General features: G+C 60.4%; 2 protein-coding genes across 2 annotated transcripts; both read left to right on the plus strand.

Moving 5' to 3' along the window:
• Positions 1-5,111: 5,111 nt before the first annotated feature.
• P4HB (prolyl 4-hydroxylase subunit beta) lies at positions 5,112-15,241 on the plus strand. The gene is made up of 11 exons (XM_035025778.1): positions 5,112-5,320; positions 6,086-6,292; positions 7,575-7,708; positions 7,879-8,016; positions 12,076-12,180; positions 12,351-12,476; positions 12,630-12,830; positions 13,140-13,260; positions 13,369-13,550; positions 13,640-13,726; positions 14,351-15,241. The coding sequence occupies exons 1-11, from the start codon at positions 5,170-5,172 to the stop codon at positions 14,429-14,431; spliced, it is 1,533 nt and encodes a 510-aa protein (XP_034881669.1). The 5' UTR covers positions 5,112-5,169; the 3' UTR covers positions 14,432-15,241.
• A 4,757-nt stretch (positions 15,242-19,998) lies between these two features.
• On the plus strand, positions 19,999-21,203 carry PPP1R27 (protein phosphatase 1 regulatory subunit 27). The gene is made up of 3 exons (XM_035026378.1): positions 19,999-20,317; positions 20,411-20,561; positions 20,878-21,203. Exons 1-3 carry the CDS (start codon positions 20,128-20,130, stop codon positions 20,999-21,001), a joined length of 465 nt encoding a protein of 154 aa, XP_034882269.1. The 5' UTR covers positions 19,999-20,127; the 3' UTR covers positions 21,002-21,203.
• The last annotated feature ends 56 nt before the right edge of the window (positions 21,204-21,259 follow it).

Below are 21,259 nucleotides of genomic sequence, written 5' to 3' on the forward strand. Positions count from 1 at the left end.
CCAGGGTGTCTGCTGCTTGTCTCCGGAGGGGGGTGGGGGGCAGCTGGGGTGCATGGGGTGGTGCTGGGGCTTCCCCCCCAGGCTGCAGCCACTGCACCTGTGGCTGTGGAAGAGAGTGAATGGAAGGCTTTCATACCAGTTTCATCTGGCCAGTGCTTCACTGGGTGTAGGCCTGGTGTCTCCCCAAATTGCCCAGGTTACACCGTTCTTGGCCAGTGGGGGTGGGTGCGCAGGTCTTTCTGGGAGTCTGGAGCACGGGCTCCACAGAGGAAATGCCCCAACCCTGAAGAAGGGGAACCTCGCTGGAGACGAGACCTGTGTCAGAGGCGTCCGTGGGGGGAGGGGGGGAGGGGGTCCCTGCGTGGTGTGGCCGGGCTGCCCTGCAGTGGGGGCAGGAGGGCGCCGGGAAGTCGTTGCTGTGGGCGGCAGGGCTCCGGAGGGCCCCACGGGATCAGGGGTCCGAAGGTGGAATGAGTGAAGTGGGGTAGCTGGGAGGAGACGGGGGGACCTCACTGCTTAGAGGTGCGAAAGAGCAGCAAGGGGGACTCCTGAAGGACAGCCAGTCCCACTGCCTCGCATGGCCTCTACGGGACCCTGGGGGTGGGGGGTGTGGGAGGATGACACTGCCCCCCCCCCCGCACCACCCCAGGGCGTTAGCAACTATGTGCCCCCTCCCCAGCCCCAGGACGGAAAAGGCAGATGGGGAACCTAAGCTCCAGAAACCCTCTCGTCTGGCCTGGGGCCTGTTGTGAAACATCTGTGCGCCGTCTGAGTGGGTTAGAAAAGTGGTTTTGTGCCACGCTTGGTGGGGACGGGAAGCCGCTCTCTTAGAGGCTGCTGGCCCCACCTCTGGGGGCCTGCCCCTCCTGCCGGTGCTTACCTGCAGGGTGTGCTCTGCCAGCAGCTTATCGCCGGCTGGGGCTGGGGTGGAGCGGTGACCACACGCCTGTGCCAGGGCCGCCTCCACGTGGCTGGCACCTGCCTCGGCCCCGCTCAGCGGCGCCCCCTGCTGGATGACAAGTGAAGGGGCCCTTCCTGCCCAAACACAGGTCCGAGAGCGGCCGCAGGAAGCAGCCGAGGCCCGGGCTCTCGATTCCACATGCCACAGGGGCAAAGAGCGGGCCTGCCCCAAGTCCGGTAGCACGGGCCCGGGCAGGGAGAGCCAGTGGGGCTGCACCGTTCTGGGCTCTGGGTCTGGCGCCCTCCCCACTGAACTCGGACCAGCTACCTCTGAAACTCACCGCTGCCCCCAGAGGTGTAACCAGGCAGCAGCTCCCAGCTCAGCGGGCCCACCGCCGCTCTGGGGCTGGCCACTGCCACACCTCTCCCGGCACGTCTCCTCAAAGGTCCAGGGAAAATCTAAACCCAGGGTAATCGTGCCATCAACAGTTCAGTGGGCCAGGGCCCTCTGAGGCTCTGTCAGGCCATGGACTTTCCCAGCTTTAGTCACACACATGAACTCGGACCCGAAGTGCTGAGTTGGACGGGCACCTTGCCAAGAGCCAGGACTTTGCTCCAGCCCCTCCCCGGGTGAAGGGCCACATAGGGTGGTGCCTGCAGGACTCGCAGGACGTGTCTCCTGGGTCCCCTCCCTGGGCGAAGGGCCACATAGGGTGGTGCCTGCAGGACTTGTCTTGGGACGTGTCTCCTGGGTCCCAAGTCTAACCCGATCCTCCTGGTTTCACTTTGCGCCTATCTGTACAGCCTGGGGGCCTGTGCCTGTGGTCCTCTTCCACCCTGCCCTCTGTCCATGTCCCCTAGGAACCCCCAAGCTGCCCCCTCCTCATCTACTCCCAGATGGGCCCTTCTCCACCAAGGAGGTGCCAGTGGATGCCAGGTCAGGACCTCTGATGTGACTGATTAACCACCAATTACTGTGATTTATGATAAACTTCATGCCCCACACTGTCCCACTCCATAATCAGGACCCCTTCCACTCCCCCCCCACAGGGCCACAGCTCCCCACTGCACCCCAGCATGCATGTGTGCAGGGCTGTGTGGTCCTGCCTGGCAGTGGGACCCTGTGGCCCAGCAGTCGTTCAGTAGCCCAGCGTGTCCATGAGCCTGCTGTTGACTCCCTCAACACCTCCTATCCTATCACAGATTGGAAAGGAGTTTTATTCTGAGAACTCTATTTAAAAAACAAAAAAAGATTTTATATCTATTTGAGAGAGAGAGAGAACGAGCACAAGCAGGAGGGCAGAGGGAGAGGGAGAAGCCGACTCCGGGATCACGACCTGAGCCGAAGGCAGATGCTTCACCGACTGAGCCACTCAAACAATCCAAGAACTCTATTTTTGAGAATAGTATTTATCAAAACATCTTATCACTCAGTAAGTAGTTCACATGAGATTTAACGGGTACCTCCTCAGAGAATGAGAGACGCCTGGAGGGTGTCGTGAAGCAGCGGTGCTGGGCCCGAGACGCCAGAGCCACAGTCACGGGGAGGGGGGGGGGGGCGGCGCTGACCTCCCAGGGCACATTCCAGCTCAGGGCCCAGGGTACAAGGTGAACATAGCCCCATGGCCTCTCTCTGGAGATGCTTCTGGAAGGTATGTGAGTGGGTCTTAGGAAGGAGGAGGTGGATGCCAGCCCTCCCCTCAAAGCTGAGGTCTGCAGAGGTGTTCAGTGAACCCCCCTGTGTTCTGGGACCAACCCCACAGAAACTGGGGATCTCAGAGCCTCCCCAAAACAGCCCTCCTTCCAGCTGAGAACCCCACTTTGCTGCTCCTGCAGGTTGGTACATGAGGCCAATTCAAGATGAGCAGGCACCTTGAGAAGACACATCAGTGCAGCCAAGATACCAAGATACCGTGCCCCGTTCAGGCCAGAGCCTTGCTTTAGGCCCTGCTGTGGCCACCCGGGCTGCACGGCCATCACCTGCATCAAGGTGCGTCCACTACACTCTGCTGCAGCCACGGAGGCACAGACTCAAAAGAAAGTAAGGCTCATTCACAGCCACAACTGGATCCTTGTCTGGTTTGTTCTCCCCTTGATCCCAAAGTTCTCATCTTCTGTCAAGACTGTATGCTCTGGGGTGAAGCTACTCCAAACCATCACAAACTAATGAACATCATGGTAATTTAAATCTCTTCACTCTGTCCCCATCAGCAGAAAAAACTCAAGCCCCAATATGCAGGCATCTGAACACTGGTCTCATGAGCGCCTCTGAAATCTAGACAAGATACAAATACCCCTTACATCAGGCCCCAAATTGTGGTCTGTAAAATAAGGGTCATGGCAATTACAAAAACGTTGGAGTTAGGAAAGCAGCCATGAAGCAACTGCCCCCCATTTCCCAGAGAGCAAAGGGGACTTTGCTTGCAATTATTAGTTACAAAGAGCTGTCATTCATCCATTGAACCACCAGGCCAGGGCCCCTCGGAAGCTGGGGTGGAGGCCGGCACCTGCCAGGCACATGTTCATAGCCTTTCTGTGCCCAAAGTCCCAGCTCCTGTCGCGTCATCCCTGTGAAGACATATCACAATGGATACAACCACCTTTGCTGACCCTTGCTCTGCTGGCACTGGGGGAAGGACAGAGAAACTGGTCTTGACCTTAAGGAATTCATATTCTAGCTGAGGGAGCCCCACATAGGAGATGGGAAAACACACCCTCAAATGCAATGTATCAAACGCAAACTCTCAAAAGTACGAAAGCATTTTTTTCTATGCCCTACCGTTTCTGAAATGAGGATGTTACTACAGCCAACGTGTACATTTAATGTGGGTGTTTCTTTTCTTCCTGCCAAGTTATTAAATTGATGATGAGTCCTAAAACTAGTGGTGGTGGCCTTTCGTAACAAAGGAAGTGAATACAAATAAAGAGGAAGGTTTTCTGGAGAAAAACGGTGTTCAAGGAGTGGGGGTGGGGAGGGCAGCCAGAGGAAGGCAGAGGTGGTGCAGAGGCTTTGAGCAGTGAGGGCAAGGGACAAGTTGATCGGTCCACAGCATTGCCAACAAAATTAAAATGTGAGCCACACCCGTTATCTTAAATTTTCTAGAAGCTCGGTAAAAAAAAAAAAAAAAAAAAAGGACATGGCTAAAATTGAGCACTTTCATTTAACCCAATGCATTCAAACATCAATGCAACGTATCAATATTTAAAAATTACGGGAATTCCCGTACTCAGTGAACCAAGTCCCGGCCCGTGCTCAGCAATCTCGGGGGCAGCGCGCGGGGGTCCCCAGACAGCTGCGAGGGGTCGGCAGCCGGCGGGGACGGAGAGGCGGCGGCTCCTGCAAGGCCCCGCATCGCCCCCCGGAGCCTTCCACCGGCCGGACGCCGAGCAGTGCTCCGGGGCCGCCTGCCCCCAGGCCTCGGGGCCGCGTCCCCGTTTCCACGGCCCAACCTCCCCCTCTTCCTGCGCCCGCGCCGGGAGGGTTCCTCGCCCGCCTTCCAGCCCCAGCACGTTCGGCCCCGGTCATCCCCACGCCACCCGCGCGCCTCCTCGGCGCCCCGACCCGCCGCCGCCGAGCCCGCCCCGGCCCGCCGAGCCCCGAGGGCCGCCGTCCACCCCCCTAGCCGGGCTCCTCGGCAGGTACCGCCAGACCCTCACGCGCACCGGAAGTTGCACCGGAAGTTGCGTTACACCAACTTCCGGCTCGCCGGGCCGGGGGGCGGTGTCAGTTACGAACAAGCCGTCCAATCAGAATGCAACACGAGGGGTTTCAGAGGCGCAGGCGCGGCTCCGCCCCTCATCTGGGAACTCCGCCCCACTGCCACGTTCGACGAAGGATCGCGCGGGGATGCGCGCATCTCCTGGCCAATCAGGAGCCGCAGAGCCCGGGCCTCCGAAGGCAGCAGCCATTCCAGACCCGCGGAAGGTGTAAGAGAAAGCCACCAGTCACAAGTCGAGGAAGAGAAAGTTCTCCACCGAAGGCCAATGAGGAACCCGGGAAGAGCGCGAGCGCGAGCTCCTCGGCCAATCCCGGGCGAGGGCGAGGGCAGCCTCCACAGCGATTCCGAATCCGGGGTCGGGGGCCCAGCGCGGATAGCCAATCCGAGCGCTTTGGAGGCGGGCCGCGGAGCCCGTCAGCCAATCGCGCGCGGGCGCGGGCGGGCGCGCGCGCGGCGGCGCTCGGGCTTATAGGGGCGGGGCGGCCAGCGCGCGCTCTCGTGGCCTCGGTGTCCCGGCGGCGCCAAGCGAAGCGCCGCGCCCGCTGCCGACATGCTGCGCCGCGCTCTGCTCTGCCTGGCCCTGGCCGCGCTAGCGCGCGCGGGCGCCGCCGCCCCGGAGGAGGAGGACCACGTCCTGGTGCTCCACAAGGGCAACTTCGAGGAGGCGCTCGCGGCGCACAAGTACCTGCTGGTGGAGTTCTGTGAGTGCCGCCGCCCGGGCCTGGCCGGGCCGCCGCGGGGCGGGGCGGGGCGGGGGCTCCGGGGCCCGGGAGGCTCCTCCGCGGGGCCAGGGCCGCCCACGGAGCTGCTGTCAGCGACCCGGGGCGCGCCTCCTGCCCGCGCCGGCGCCTGGCGGTGGCCGCGGGCCCACGGCCGGCCCGTGCCCTCGTGCCTGATGTCCGCGCGGCAGGGTCCCCCGCTGGCCCGGGAGAGCGGGGCGGGCCCCGGAGCGCCCGCCCCCGCCCGCACTGCCTTGCCCCGCTGGTCACCCCGCGTCCGGCACCTTTGTGTGTGTGAGGGTTGACCCCCCGCCGGGGCGGAAGGCTCGAGCCCAGGGCGGCTGCTGAGCTCAGGTGCGTCTCGGGCAGGTGCGCCCAGACGAGGCTCGCCCCCTCACGCCCGGGTCTTGCTACGCGCCGGGCGTTGTGGCGCCAGCTTCTTAGCCTCCCTGCGTCCCCGGGGACACGACTGCCCTTGCTGCCTGCGCTGGTAGGAAGGCACCGCTCGCTAGAGTTTGTCCGGTGCTGCCTGTGAGAGCCTCGGGGATGTTGGTGTCGGTTTGTCGTTCGTGGCCTCTGTCCCGACGTTGCCTAAGAGCATCGAGATAGCAGCTCAGCTGCGTGTGTTCACAGGGGCTTATCTTTGTGAGGAGATAAGACTTTTATGGAAGGGGCTATGGAGGAGAAGGCACGGGGAGCAGCGGAACTTGCTCAGTGCCGCCTTCTAGCACCCGTTTTCTCTTGCAGATGCCCCCTGGTGTGGCCACTGCAAGGCTCTGGCCCCCGAGTATGCCAAAGCTGCTGGGAAACTGAAGGCAGAAGGCTCGGAGATCAGGCTGGCAAAGGTCGATGCCACGGAAGAGTCTGAGCTGGCCCAGCAGTATGGTGTCCGTGGCTACCCTACGATCAAGTTCTTCAAGAACGGAGACACAGCTGCTCCCAGGGAGTACACAGGTGCGACTGCCGGCCGGCCGTGGAACGTGCCTGAGGGGCGGGGACGGGAACCCATTCTCGGTCCAGTTCAGCCTCTCAGGCTCTCGTAAGGAGTGTTCTCCCATCCCTGCAGAATCTCGTGGGTGGGGAGGGACAGCCGTCGGGTGGATAGCAAGCTGAGGCTGTCGTAAGGTTGACCAGTGAGGAGAGGAAGGCTGGGCCCTTGGGACCACAGGAGCGACAAGTGTAGTGATGGCACTCGGGTGAGCCAGCCGCCAAGCCGAGTGCCGCCGAGGGACAGGCCGGCATCACTCACCTGTGTGGCAGGAGCCCTCGTGGCCAGCCGCCTCTGGGGCTGCCTCCTGGAGGCTGGGCCCCTCTGGGGCCTGGTAGGTCCTGACGAGCGGAGAGACTTTTGTCTACAGAACCGGTTCTGTGGCTCTCCTGTCAGAATGCTCCAGAGCAGCCTAGTTAATCCTGATGCCAGTGACTCTGGTCTCCTTCCCAGGCTGCTGTTTTATTGTTCCCACATTCACTTGTGTTCACTTTGGAACAGGAAGCGCACAGTTCCCATGGTCCCATCGCTGACACGTAGCTTTGGCGAAGGAGACAGCTCCTCTTAATTCCACCTGTAACTGATGACTCAGCTCTGAGTTGCCACTTAGGAGAATCCTTTTAAGTGTGAGCTTCCGCAACTTCCTCACGTTGGACCAGGTAGCCAAACTGACGGGAGAAAGTGACTGGCCTCAGTCTCAGGAGGAGCAGACTTGTAGCTTTTCATTTTATCTGCCCTGGGTGGTACGCAGGTGCAGGATCGCTCTCGCCTGCTAGGCTGGGAGGCTTGTGGGGTAGGCCACCCCACAGACAGGGACACCTGAGCGGCCTGGGTGCCCAAGGCCAGCTGGAGCTCCGCCTGTTTTCACAGGGAAAGCTGGTGTTCGCCTGGCTTACTAACCAACCTTTTTTTTTTTTTCTTTTTTTAAATATTCCATTACATCTTTAATTAAGATGAGTGAGGCCACTGGGGGAAAGTGTATCTGTGTGTGTTTAATGAGTTTAAATTCAGGGAAATTCAGAAAATGCAGAGGGACCGGAGAAGGAAAATGAATTGTCCCGCTACTGCCCAGAGGTGGCCACTGCCTTTCCCTTGCTCCAAACGCCATCAAAGCTTCTCAGGTGCACAGAACAGGCTTTTTAGCCCTAGGATTTGCACAGGTGTGTGGAAAGAGGCAGCGAGCTCAGAGGAGAATGGCGGGGAGGCTGGGCCCTGGTTTTCAGTGGAACCGCATATGTTTGGGCACAGCCGGCAGAGAGGCCGAGGACATCGTGAACTGGCTGAAGAAGCGCACGGGCCCTGCTGCCACCACGCTGCCCGACGGGGCCGCTGCAGAGGCCTTGCTGGAGTCCAGCGAGGTGACCGTCATTGGCTTCTTCAAGGTAGAGGCTTTGGAATTTCATCTCGGGGCCTTCCCCCTGTACCCTCCATCCCCCAGTCGTGGGAGGAGGGCTCCCCGTGGCCTGGGCACCGTGGTCTGTCCTGCTGCTGACCCCGGCAGGGATCCTCGGTGTCAGGGTGCGTGGCCACCTCTGCTTCTTCTCCTCTGTAGAACGTGGAGTCGGACTTTGCCAAGCAGTTCCTGCTGGCGGCAGAAGCCATCGATGACATACCTTTTGGGATCACATCCAACAGTGATGTGTTCTCCAAATACCAGCTGGACAAGGACGGGGTTGTGCTCTTCAAGAAGGTGAGTGGCCCTCCTGCGGCCCCGCCCCGGGCGGTGAGCTGCTGCGGCGGGGGCTGCTTTCCTTCCTGCTCCCAGCACTTGAGGACCTTGCCCGGGCAGCGCCGCGCCGCCAGCTGGACCTACCGAGGGCCTGTCGTGCAGTGTCAGATCATAGGAGCCGCTTAGACAACGGCCTTCAGACTTTGCGCCGTGGGCCCTTTGCTCTGGGTTGTGTTTCAAGCACAGCCGCTCTGCAGGGTTAGCTCTTCTCAAAAGAAACTGGTAAAACACGTGTAGCAAGGTGTGCTATTTTAACGGGTCCTGAGCATAGGAGTGTAAGGCCGTGGCGTTACTTAACGTGGACGCTGCCGTGTGAAGCGCGCTCCCGTTTGCTCACCAGAAACGGACTCGGGAGTGTTGGCTCTTGGGAGAGCGTCCCCACCGCTGGCCCAGCCCGGCCTCCACAGTGTGGCGAGCACGGGGCCGGGGCCCCGTGCCTTTCGGTTGCCGGCACCGTTGCTGGGACGTGGCCTGGCTCACATGGGCAGCGTTACCGTGGGGTCACAGGAGTCTCTTGATTTTTCTTTTAGCCACTAGACAGCCAGGTGGGCTGGCTGAACCCCCGTGATTTCGGAGCACAGCTGTCCTGCACTGGCCGGTAGTGTGTCCGCATCGTCTCGATGGCACAGGCGGTGGAAAGGGAGGGCGAGCCAGGAGAGCGGGGACAGAGGCATGTCGTCAGGGGTGGAGATAGGGCCTCTTTATCCTGGTTAGTCCGCGTGGGAGGTGGACAGGTTTAGAGCTCCAGCAAAGCAACACAGCGTGTGCTCGGAAGGGCCGGGCCCTGGGCTGGGGCCACCCTGTGTGTGCACCCCGTGGGGGGGGCAGCTGGGCCGCGGTCAGCTCTCTGTGCTCACTCCTGCATCTGACGCCTTGCCAGGCACTGGCGGGGGGGCGAGGGTATCTCTCAGCCGCGTGCCGAAGGACCGGGGACACCCAGGCTCGGGGTGGCTTTCTTCCAGTGTTCTTGCCATCCTGCTGTGTCTGTAGTCCGTCCTTTCTCAGAAGAACTCCAGACGCCGTCTTCACTGTCAAAGGGAGCAGCGTTGCTAGATTAGCCAGTAGTCGTCGCCCAGGGGCCCAGGAAATCCCAGTTACGTGTGTGATGGGGGGAGCCCATGGGAGCCCCTGGGGGTGTGGGTGAGGTGGGGGCCTCTGGGGGTGGTGAGAGTCCTGGGTCCTGAGGTTGAGGCTGACAGAGAAAGGAGTTTCTCTGAGGCCACCGAGAGCTGTACACCCTCCTGCGTCCACACAGTGCTCCCCTGTCACCCTGAAGATCCAGAGCAGATCCATTTTCACAGAGGACCCTTGGTGCTCATGTGTCCCTGAAGGTCTGCAGAGGCTCCACGTGAGCGTGGCGGGTGGGCTGACCGCTGTGTACTTCCTTCCTGTGGTCCGTGCTTGCCGGGCACAGCCAACCCCTTGGGTCTGGTGCCGGTTGGGGGGCAGCCTTGAGCAGAAGCCCAGCAGAGCCTGGGGACTTGGTGCTGTGCAGGTGAGTGGTGGCCACAGCCGCAGTCCCGCAGGCCGCACCACGGCCGGGAGGGCAGAGGCTCAGGTCCAGCTCCCGAGTTCGTGCCGTGCTGCCTCCCGTCTTCCCCACCACCATCCGGTTCATTTTCCCAATCTTTGCTTGTCCTCCTTCGTGCAGGCTGTTCAGCCCAGTTTCTCCGGGTGTGCTGGGTCTTCCTGTCTGCCCGGGGCCGTGAGGGGCGGCCTCGCTGAGCCGGGCGCCTCCCCAGCAGGACAGGGCAGGTGGGCTCCCAGGAGTGGCCAGTTGCCACTCGCTGGAAGGATGGCGTCTTGGGTTGTGGGTCACTGCCGGTGGACCTTTGGTTTGAGAGCTACTTACTTTCTGTCTTTGTCACGGCGTTTGCTTTTTCTTTTTTATTCTTTGAAGCTGGAGGGTCAGGAGTAGCTGTGGGGCTAGCCCTCTTCTCCACTGCCTGGAGCGTCGAGCCTTTTGGGGACATTTGTCGTTGGGGCCTGAGGGAGCCAGCCTCCGTTGCTGTCCTGAGCTGAGTGAGGGCGGGCTGGCTGCTTTTCCCCGAAGTAGACGTGAACGTGGTGGGATGTGGCACCGTCACTGAGAAGGCTGCGTCTCGAGACAGATGGCATGGGGCAGTGCTGTTCTTCGGGCCTCTCGGCGTGAAATCGGGCAGACCGCTCACAGCGTGGGGGAGGAGACACAGTTCGGAGGAGCGGGGGGGCACCATGGCCTGTGCCTCTCGTAGGGGCTCACAGCACGCCTGGGCGAGCACGCCTGCTGGAGCCGGGCCTCCTGGCCTTGGCTTCTCTGCCCCCGTTCCCTCTCCTCTGCCCCAGGTTTGGGGAGGAGGAAGCAGGCTTCAGCTTCATCTGTGGGGGGGGCTCCCAGTGCCCAGCCTTCTGTGTGGTCTGACGTAACAGCCACTGTCATGGTCAGGCTGGAGCTCCGGCTCTGACGGAACGATGGTGGGAGCAGGGAGCGGCCACCTGCTCTTCTAGAAGTTCCTTTGGGGAAGCGTAGAGGGAAATGACTGGGAAGAAAAGGAGAGTAGTTTCTCTCCTTGGGTCTGATCTGGCAGTTCAGAGGGAATGACTGAAGGCTCACCTGTACCCTCACCTGGGCAGGCGTGGGCAGAGCATCGGCCCGTCTGCGTCTGGAGTGGTGTCTGCGCCGCCCCATCCAGAGCTGTGGCTTGGCTGCAGGGCCCCCCTGGGCCTCTCTGGGCAACAACCGCAGTCTTCCACCTTCGGGCCCCAGGACTCCTCAAACTCTTCATGTTATTGGGGATCCAATCTGTGGTCGCACATTATTCCTATTGATTTTTATTGGGTCAGAAATCAGAACTGAGAAAAAAAATTTTTTTTCAAATATTTTATTTATCGGGCGCCTGGGCGGCTCAGTTGGTGAAGCGTCTGCCTTCAGTTCAGGTCATGATCCTGGAGTCCCGGGATCGAGTCCCACATCGGGCTCCCTGCTCGGCAGGGAGTCTGCTTCTCCCTCTGACCCTCTCCCTCTCATGTTGTCATTCTGTCTCTCAATAATAGAATAAAAATCTTCAAAAAAAATTTGAGAGCGGGAGAGAGAACGGCAGAGGGAGGAGAAGCAGACTACCCGCTGAGCAGGGACCCCCCCGACGTGGGGCTCAATCCCAAGACCCCAGGATCGTGACCTGAGCCAAAGGCAAACGCTTAACCGACTGAGCCACCCAGGAGCCCCTAAGAAATGTTTTAAACACCTTGTTCATCCAGAGGCGCCTGGCTGGCTCAGTCGGTGGAGGGGGTGACTCTTGACCTCAGGGTTGCGAGTTCTAGTCCCAGGCTGGGTGTGGAGGCAACTTAAACCTCGTTTATTCAAAATAACAACAGTTGGGGCGCCTGGGTGGGTCCATTGTTAAGCGTCTGCCTTCGGCTCAGGTCATGATCCCAGGGTCCTGGGATTGAGCCCCACGTTGGGCTCCTTGCTCAGCAGGAGTCTGCTTCTCCTCCCTCTGCTGCTCCCCCTGCTTGTGTTCCCTCTCTCACTGTCTCTCTCTGTCAAATAAATAAAATCTTTAAAAAAAAAAAAATTTATTTGTAATCACAAGTAACAGTCTTGTGAAAGTTGGTTTTTCCCAGATGACTGCAGCTGAGTGGTGAGGGTGTTCGCTTTCTGCCAGTCACTAACGTCTGCCTGGTGGAGGGATCCCTGGCTGACCTCCTCTGTCAGGTCGTCCCTCATCACTCTGCTTCCATCCAAGGGCACAGCACGCTCGGGAGAGGGCGTGTTCTGAGCGTGAGCAGGAAATTGCAGCCGCTCTGAAAGGCCCCCGCTCTCCCCTTGGTGTCGCTGTTGCCTGGGGCCCGGGAAGATGCTGCTCTCTGCAGCCCTCCTCTGGCTGTGTTTTGTGGACAGAGGCATGTGGCTTCCTCCCCCATTGCTCTCAGAAGCCGGGACAGGAGGGTGGCTGTCAGACTGTCAAGCCTGGGCTGCCGGGGGTGCTGAGGGAGGCTTTGGGAGCACCGAGGTGCTCATGGCCCTCTCTGCGTCCACAGTTTGATGAAGGCCGCAACAACTTTGAGGGGGACGTCACCAAAGAGAAGCTGCTGGACTTCATCAAGCACAACCAGCTGCCGCTGGTCATCGAGTTCACAGAGCAGGTGCGGCTCTCCTGTGGGTCCTGCGCCCTGAGAGGGGGTGGCATGGCAGAGCCCCGAGGTCCCGGCCCCGGGACCCCCACATACGGAGCGTTGCATCGGTGGCCTCGTAGCTGTTGAGAGAATATCCTGTGCTCACGGCTCACACCCAGTAACCTATGCTTACGACACAGACAGCCCCGAAGATCTTCGGAGGTGAAATCAAGACCCACATTCTGCTGTTCCTGCCCAAGAGTGTGTCTGACTACGACAGTAAGCTGAGCAACTTCAAGAAGGCCGCCGAGCGCTTCAAGGGGAAGGTGAGCTGTTCACACGCCTGCCGCAGGCTGCAGGGCAGCCCCAAGGCTCCCTCCGGCTCTCAGGACTGTCCCGGAGGGGACCCGGTGAGTGGGGACCAGAAACTGCCTTCAGCCCTCCGCTTACCCTGCTTACCCTGCCTCTTCTGCCCCCAGATCCTGTTCATCTTTATCGACAGCGACCACACTGACAACCAGCGCATCCTCGAGTTCTTCGGCCTCAAGAAGGAGGAGTGCCCCGCCGTGCGCCTCATCACCCTGGAGGAGGAGATGACCAAGTACAAGCCGGAGTCGGATGAGCTGACGGCAGAGAGGATCGAGGAGTTCTGCCACCGCTTCCTGGAGGGCAAGATCAAGGTGGGGGAGCTGCGTCCTGGTGTGGGGCTGGCCTGTGCTGGCCTCGGGGCCCTCAGGGTCCCAGGCTTCCTGTGGCCACATGTGGAGGATGTCTGTGCCTGAGTGGAGACCCCTGAGGACGGGGCCCCCTCTTGGTCCCCCTGCTTGGGGAGTGTGGAGCAGCCCCGACCTCGCGGGCACGGCCCTCTCCCGAGGTTCCGTGAGCAGTTCTTGTCCTCTGAGGACAGGTGGGGGCCCCAGCCATGGTGGGGGCCCCGAGGCCTGTTGGGGGCCCCAGGCGTCCGTGACCCTGCTCCGCCTGCCCTCCAGCCCCACCTCATGAGCCAGGAGCTGCCTGAAGACTGGGACAAGCAGCCTGTCAAGGTGCTGGTCGGGAAAAACTTTGAAGAAGTTGCCTTTGACGAGAAAAAGAATGTCTTTGTGGAATTCTGTGAGTGAAGCCCCTCCAGCTTCCCTGGTCTGGCTTGTGAGGGCGTGTGCGCTGGGGGCGGGCGGAAAGCGGCGCTGGGCTCAGCGCCTCAGCACGGCTCTCTTTCAGATGCCCCATGGTGTGGGCACTGCAAACAGCTGGCTCCCATTTGGGATAAGTTGGGAGAGACGTACAAGGACCATGAAAACATCCTCATCGCCAAGATGGACTCGACGGCTAACGAGGTGGAGGCCGTGAAAGTGCACAGCTTCCCCACGCTGAAGTTCTTCCCCGCGAGCACGGACAGGACGGTGCGCCGCCGGCTTTGGGGGGGAGGAGTGTGCCACCGCCCGGCTTCCTGCCTGACCCTCTCTCTCCCTCTCCCTCTCCCTGTCCACAGGTCATTGATTACAACGGGGAGCGGACACTCGACGGTTTTAAGAAGTTCTTGGAGAGCGGTGGTCAGGACGGCGCCGGGGACGATGACGTGAGTGGGGGTCGGTGGGCGCCCTGGAGGGGCATGTGTGTGTACCTGGGCCGGGCAGAGCCACTCTCCCGGAGGAACACTCCGGGTGGAGGCCTTTAGAAGGGTCTTGAAATGCTGATGTTTGCTTGTGGCACCGCAGACTCGCCCCATGAGGCTCCCTGCGAGCCGGGACGCAGAAGCTCTTCCCTAGCCGGTTGGCTGAGGTGTCCCGCCGCCCAGCAGCTTAGGCCTGTCCACGTCAGCCCTGGGCAGCCGGGGCGGTGCAGGGGGTCGTCCAGGCCAGAGCGTCTGCTGGGGGTGGGGGCGGGGGCCGCCCAGAAGCGACAGCAGGCCTGCCGAGGGAGCGCACGCTGAAGCTGGCGGGGTGGACCTGATCGTGCTGCTGGGTGCTGGGACTGTCACTGGCCCCACAGACCTGGAGGCTGGGGTCCTGGGCTCCCCTCCCACCCGGTCTTGTCTGCAGAAGCTCCCCTGCTCATCGGCTCTTAGAGACCTGTCCGAATGGCCGGCTGGGTCCTGCCGTGCAGGGTGTGGGCGACGGGGCGGGCTGTGCCACCGGCCCGACCACACCCCTGCACAGCCCTTCCTGACGGGTTTCTTCGTGTCCTCCCTCCCCCACCCCAGGATCTGGAAGATCTGGAAGAAGCAGAAGAGCCTGACCTGGAGGAGGAGGAGGATCAGAAAGCTGTGAGAGATGAGCTGTGACCTGGGTGCCCCAGACGCAACAGCCCCGCGGGCGACGTGCCCCAGCAGCGTGGCCTCCAGGAGCCCAGGGACCCTCACGGGCAGGAGGGAACACCGACCGGAAATGCAGGGAATTTTTCTGAAGCAACACTTCATCCTAACACGTGTAAATTTAGACCCATCTCTTACTTCTGCTTTTCAATTTTTGGAAAGGGATTTCTCTCCAGGCCAGCTCACCTTGGGGGGCCGATTTTTTTTTTAAATTGTGATGTACTTTTTCGTACACGGTTTTGTCCAAAGCGCTCGTTAAAATGTCTTGGAATCTCATGCAGGTGAAGTCTCCTTCCTGTTAGGTTTATACTATCACTTTAAAAAATTCCATCTGTGGGATTTTGAGACATTTTTGGACGTCAGGGTCTCCCTGGAGACTCCTGTCCCCTGCGTGGGGCGGGGCCAGGCCAGGCTGGACGGGTCCCTCTCACCTCATGCCGGTGTCGCCGTGACGGAGCGTGGGTCTCACGTTGTTGGCCTAAACGGAGACACGGGGTCTCCGTCGCAGGGGGCCTTGTACGACTGCAGGGGGTGGTGGGTGCCGGCTGAGCCCAGGACAGACCCGGGCAGCTCCCCTGCCTCCCGAGCCAGGCTCCCCGGTGCTCTGTGACTTCCAGTGCCCCTGAGGCCTGCAGCAGGCAGAACCAGAACCCTCCATTTCCAGGCTGGGAAACGGCCAAGGGTGCTTGAGCCGAACCACGTGTGGGCTGTTCTTCAGCCATTTCTACCACGATATTGGAATTGAACACATTGGCCAAATAAAGTTGAAATTTTACTACCTCTTGTTGTCTCTGCTGTACAAGCTCTCTGGGCCACGGGGAATAGGCTGGGCTCAGGCCTCTCCTAGTCGGGGCACCTTGGATCGTGGTGCTTCCACGGGAGCCACAAGCGTGTCACGGGTCACCAGGCGCACACGGCCGGGCTGCTTCGGCTGGATGGGGATGGATGTCCCGGTGCCGTCCCGGGGCATGTAGTGGCCACTACCTGGGTGCTGCTCCACGCTGCATCGGGACACGTGGTCCCCCGTGGAGCCCCCCCCCGCCAGCGCCCTGCCCTGTCTTCCTGCCACCGCAGGGCCTGACGAGAAATTGGCAGTGTGAGCTCAGGAATGGGTGAATTGATAGCATTGCTACGCTTACCGCCGAGCCTGCACAAATCAGGGTCACATGTTACATCACAGGTTATAAGATGTAATTTGAGGGGCGCCTGGGAGGCTCAGTCGTTGGGCGTCTGCCTTCGGCTCAGGTCATGGTCCCAGGGTCCTGGGATCGAGCCCCAAATCGGGCTCCCTGCTCTGCGGGAAGCCCGCTTCTCCCTCTCCCACTCCCCCTGTTTGTGTTTCCTCTCTCGCTGAGTCTCTCTCTGTCAAATAAATAAATAAAATCTTAAAAAAAAATTAAAAATAAGATACAGTACTTAAAAAAAATAAAGGAAAGAAAATGAAAGTCAAGGGCACCTGGGTGGCTCAATTGTTACGTGTCTGCCTTCGGCTCAGGCCATGATCCCGGGGTCCTGGGATCGAGCCCCGCATCGGGCTCCCTGCTCCGCGGGAAGCCCGCTTCTCCCTCTCCCACTCCCCCTGCTTGTGTTCCCTCTCTCGCTTCTCTCTCTCTGTCAAATAAAATCTTTTAAAAACAACAAAATAAAATGTAATTTGATTTCTAGAACCTCAGCTTGCTTGTAGTTCACGCTGAGAAAAGAACCATTGGAATTGGTTTTCCTACAGACAGGAAGTCTAGCTGCCGGGCTGGGCAGACGGCACTTGTGAGCCTGACTTGGTGACTCCTGGGGGCCCTGGGGAGCTTGGCGGCACCTGTCGGTCCCTCGAGAGCAGGACAGGAGCCCCGCACGGGGGCTGGCAGGACTCCCGTGGTTGCCCGACCATCGCCACCTGGGGCTTTGCATCCCTTGGTCTCTGAGCATGTCTACAGTGGCAGGTGGGACCGGAGGGCTGCCGGCTGACATCCTGGGAGGGAATGGACATGGACATACAGTCCACCTTAGGTCAAGGACAGAGTGCACAAAGCTAGGTTTCCAAGGAGCCCTGCCTGCCACTGCACGAGTCCCACCAAACCCTCCAGCCCCGACTTGCCCCCAGAGTAGGAAGGACACACGCATTGCTCGATCCCCGGCCCCCCAGCTCTGATGCCCATGAACCGGTAGGGGCTTCCCGGGGCCGGTGCGCAGCGGGAGACACGCCCAGAAGATGTGCTAGGAACGTGGTTCTCCCAGTGTCCTCTCCCAGCCAGAGGCCCAGGTGCCTGCCCTTGCCCTCCCTGCTGCCGGCAGCCCAGGTGAGCGGTCCACAGCCAGCGTGCCTGGAGGACCCAGCGTGAGCACCCCGGGCGACGCCAGCCAGGCCCTCTGCCCCTCCTCCAGCCCAGCGGCCCTGGTCCTTGGGTGGCCTGTGCTGGCGCAGGGTTCATGCGTGTGGTGCCAACACAATGAGACACGTCTCCAAGGCAAGGTGAGCTTGGGCACTTGAGCTTCTGTAGGAGGAGGATGGCAGCCCTGCCCTCCAAAATGTGAGCTGTTCCCCCAGGGGGACACACGGACTCCCGCGGAGGAAACCAGCACAGAGCAAGGCCATCAGGAGTCACAGCTGGGGTGGGAGGCTGAGTCCAATCCTGTGCTCTCTGCCCCAGCGACGGGTGTGGGTGACCCTGAGGACCCAGAGAGCAGGGACCAGGTGCAGCTGCCCAGCACTGTCGTCATGTGTTCCAGGGGGGTGCGCAGTGAGTCACCCATACCTTCCCTCTTTTGCAGAGGCAGCTGATTAGCACATTCCAGGGCCTGGATCTGCTGGGAGGCTGTGGGGTGGAGTCCAAAACCTAGCAGGGCTGGTGGATTAGCAGGCAACTTTGCACGCTCAGGGTGGTCAGTTAAGGCTTAACAGCCCGGGACATCCCAAACCTCCCTGTCTTCCTCTCCCCCTCCCTCCTTCTCTTCTGCTCTCTCCAGGTGCTTAGAAGCTTCCGTCCCGGAAGTGCACCAGCCCCTGGAGGTCCTCTGGCCTCAAAGCCTGCTGGCAGGGAAGGGGCCTGCTGTGGGCCTGCACCCATTCTCCTAACGGGCCCTCCAGCTCCTGGCTTCTGCTGGATGCAAAGCCTGACTAGTTGTGTTCCTTGGACTTTTCAGAGTGAGCTTTTTGGATTCCTTGTCTTAGTTTGCTTTAGTCCTCTAGAAGGCAGAAGCCCAACATTGTACAAACCAGGTCACTCCACGAGTCCACGTGGGCGTCAGGGACCAAGCTGGATCAATACAGGTTTGGTTCCACTGTGGTCGCATGAGAGATAGACTTTGCGAACAATCTCAGGTCAGATGCTCACCCCTGCTTCTGACGAGGTTTCCAAATGAGATGCCTCAGGTCATGCCCGTGGTTTAGAGGATAGTCCCATGTCCTCGCTAGAATAAAAAGCACATTAAGTACCTTTCAGGGGATCTGTTGTGACTGCAGGGGGGCTCTGGGCACCCGTCCCTTCTCTGATCCAAATGGAAACGCCAAACCCACAAACCCCCAAGCTCTCAGCTCACCTTAGTCAGATGGACCAAGGGGTGTGTCATTGGGGTTGCCTGGCGCTTGGCCTGTCTCTAGCCCAAAGCCAGGTCACTCTCGGGAAGGGCTGCACCCTTGGCAGCCTCATCCAGGGTTCTGGGAGGGCAGACAGAACTTCCCATGATACCAGAATAGGCAATCTTCTCATCAAAGGAAAGTTCTGTCTCCTGGAAACCAGCCAGAAGAAGCTACACTGACTCCTCCCAAGTGACCAGGAGTTAAGATCACCTGGCACCACCCTCTGAGCCCTGGAGTACAGGGACACTGGGCACCAGCCCTGTATGGGGGCCCTGGCAGGGCCTGGGCTGGGAGGGGGGTTCCTGTGGGGCTGGACTGGCCAGCAGCAGGTGGGGGCTCTGAGGCAGGCTGGGGAACCCTTCTCAGGGCAGGGAGTCTGTCTTAGTGCCCTGTTTCTCCACAGCATTTGGCCCAAGGCTTTGCACCTAGAGGGTGTTAAATACATTTGGTGATTCGGTTTTGCTGGATCAAAACCAGCCGGTGACGAAAGGCTGCCGGTAAGCAGGCTGCCTGCCCCTCCCAGTGCCCGTCAAGTGCCCGTCAATCTGGGCTGTGTCCTCGTTCAGGACTTGGGTCACAACCCAGGGGATCTCACCAATGTCACGGGTTGAACTGCATCCCTCCAATATTCCTGTGTTGAGGTGTTAACCCCCAGAATCTCAGACCGTGATCCTATTTGGAAATACAGTGGTCACAGATGTGATCAGTCAGGATGCGGTCATGCTGCCATAGGGAGACCCTAATCTGATGACTGGTGTCCTTATAATAGGGGAAATTTGGACACAGACATGCACGCGGGGAGAAGGCCATGTGGACGTGAAGGCTGAGATGGGGCGATGTGTCTACAAGCCAGAGAACACCAAGGACCACCACCAGAAGCCAGGACACGGGCCTGGAACAGATTCTCCCTCCGAAGGAACCAAGCGGCTGACACCGTGATCTTGGACTTGTGGCCTCTAGAACCACAAGAAAATTAAGTTTGTTTAAGTCCCCAGTCTGGTACTTTGTAACACCAGCCCTAACATGTGCTGCGGGGGCTGTCCCCGACCCCGCGGGCATGCTCCTGGGTGTGCGTGCCCATGTCTCCTGCCTCTTCTCTCCACTGAAGCCAAAGCCGCCTCCAGACGGTGGCTACAGCGGGGAGGCAGCAGCTGCTGGCTCAGCCTGCCGGGCATCTCCGTAGCACCCACTGGTTACGCTCTTGCAGGCGTCTGGGCCAGCAGAGCGCACCCCACGGGATATGATGGCCCATCGGGGGAGCAGACTGGATGCTCTCTTAAGTGGGAGCACGTGTGCCCTTGGCAGAAAGTGGCAGGAGCCTGGAAGCAGGGGAAGGGTGGGGGGCGGGGACATGGGGCTGGAGGGAAACAGGGGCATTGTGGGGAGGGCTTCCTGGTGGGCAGCGTGGGCTGGGCAGGTGGGACCGGAGGCATTTATTTAGATCCTAACCTGGGAAGTTTCTGAGGAGGAGGGCAGAGTGGCGCAGGCCCGACAGAAGGTGACAAGTGACCGGGAGGGATACGGGCAGGGCGGGGCCTTCTCTGGCAATCGTCAGGGCCCTGTGCCTCCTCCGCTGTGGGAAGCCCCCTTGCTTTCCAGGAGGTGGAAGCAGCCACCCTCACCAGACATCGTGGCCTTTTCCCTGAGTTTCCAGGCCTTGGGGAGATGCCTGGGCCCTCCCCACGACCTTGGCACCCACTCGCCTTCCTCAGGGGTCCTGTCCTTCTAGTGCCTTCTCCTACCCTCTATAAGGCACCTTCTAGGCCCAGCTGTGGGGCAGACAGCAGTGGCCGGGAAGGATCTGACCCCTTTGGCCGGGGCACAGCGACAGGTGGGCTGAAAGATGAGCCACTAAACATGATCCTGAGCACAGGGCCGGAGCTGCTCCGTTTCACCCCTCCCGGCAGGAGCATGACTGTACAGCTTTATAGAGCGCCGCGGGTCCTATATAAAGGGCAAGTGCCCGGTCACAGGGAGCACAGGGGCGGCGCCGGCGCTGGAGGAGACTGCATGCGCTGTCCGAGCCGAGCCGGACACGTCCCTTCCCCGAGCAGCAGGGTCCCCACAAGGTGGACCCGCCACAGCACCCCGGATGCCCAGCAGGACCAGCCGCTATGCCCGATACAGCCCACGGCAACGGCGCAGGCGGCTGCTAGCCCATCGCAGCGTGCGCTTCCCCAACGACGTCCTGTTCTTAGACCACATCCGCCAAGGGGATCTGGAGCAGGTAGGCCGCTTTATCCGGGCTCGGAAAGTCGCCCTGGACACCATCCACCCCTCAGGTGAGTGCCTGTGGGGCCAGCGCAGTGTCTACGGGGTCAGGGGAAGGTCTCAGCCTTGACCCCTCCTGCCCTGCTCTGCCTTGCCCTGCGCAGGCCTGGCCGCCCTGCACGAGGCTGTGCTCTCTGGAAACCTGGAGTGTGTGAAGCTGCTGGTCAGGTACGGGGCTGACATCCACCAGCGGGATGAGACTGGGTGGACACCCCTGCACATCGCCTGCAGCGATGGATACCCAGACATAGCCAGGTGAGAGGCTTAGGCCAGGGGCTTCGTCCGAAATGCTCTGGCCTCAAGTGGCCTCCAGGATGTGGTCTCGAAAAGATGGCCCTGGGAGTACAGCTAAGAAAGAACCCTAAGAGCTTCTAGAATCTCCTTTCTGCCCTCTTCCCTAGAGCAAACTGGAAAAGTCAGCCATTGTTTCTGGAGGGTCAGGTTTCCTCCTCTTCACCCCTCCTGGAAAAATTTTAAAAAACGTGTACCTCAGGACTCCAGCCTGCGACCCTGGGGATGGGGTGAGAGCACCCTCCGGGCCACCTCCCCACTGCCAACCTTTGCACCCCAGGTACCTCATTTCCCTGGGGGCAGACAGAGACGCAGCCAACAACGATGGAGACCTGCCCTCAGACCTCATCGACCCAGACTTCAAGGACCTGGTGGAGCTCTTCCAAGGGACCAAGATGGACTGAGCCCAGCCCTGCCCTGCCAGGGCTCTGGCCCTCCCTAGAGTAGTTGGGTGCCCACCTCCCCAGGTGCTTGGACCTGCCCCACCGGTAGGGCAGGCAGGCAGCCAGGACCCCCGTACCTGGGCGCAACCCCCACCCCCCCCACTTCTGGCCTGGCTTTTTCTCCAGGTGAATTTTTTATTGTGACACTTTTTACTTTTTCAATAAACGTCATTCCCTAGCCCCTGGTGGTAGCCTGATTACCGGGGACGGGACCCTCCC

Source organism: Mirounga leonina, unplaced genomic scaffold (assembly GCF_011800145.1).
Source record: "Mirounga leonina isolate KUSES-001 unplaced genomic scaffold, KU_Mleo_1.0 Mir_197, whole genome shotgun sequence".
Taxonomy (NCBI): Eukaryota; Metazoa; Chordata; class Mammalia; order Carnivora; family Phocidae; genus Mirounga; species Mirounga leonina.

Bases quoted from the DNA above. Each gene is read 5' to 3' on its own strand.
- P4HB (XM_035025778.1), top strand. From the start codon at position 5,170: ATGCTGCGCCGCGCTCTGCTCTGCCTGGCCCTGGCCGCGCTAGCGCGC. The intron at 6,293-7,574 runs GTGCGACTGCCG...GTTTGGGCACAG, and splicing joins TGCTCCCAGGGAGTACACAG to CCGGCAGAGAGGCCGAGGAC. The intron at 13,551-13,639 runs GTGCGCCGCCGG...CCCTGTCCACAG, and splicing joins CCGCGAGCACGGACAGGACG to GTCATTGATTACAACGGGGA.
- PPP1R27 (XM_035026378.1), top strand. From the start codon at position 20,128: ATGCCCAGCAGGACCAGCCGCTATGCCCGATACAGCCCACGGCAACGG. The intron at 20,318-20,410 runs GTGAGTGCCTGT...TGCCCTGCGCAG, and splicing joins GGACACCATCCACCCCTCAG to GCCTGGCCGCCCTGCACGAG. The intron at 20,562-20,877 runs GTGAGAGGCTTA...TTTGCACCCCAG, and splicing joins GGATACCCAGACATAGCCAG to GTACCTCATTTCCCTGGGGG.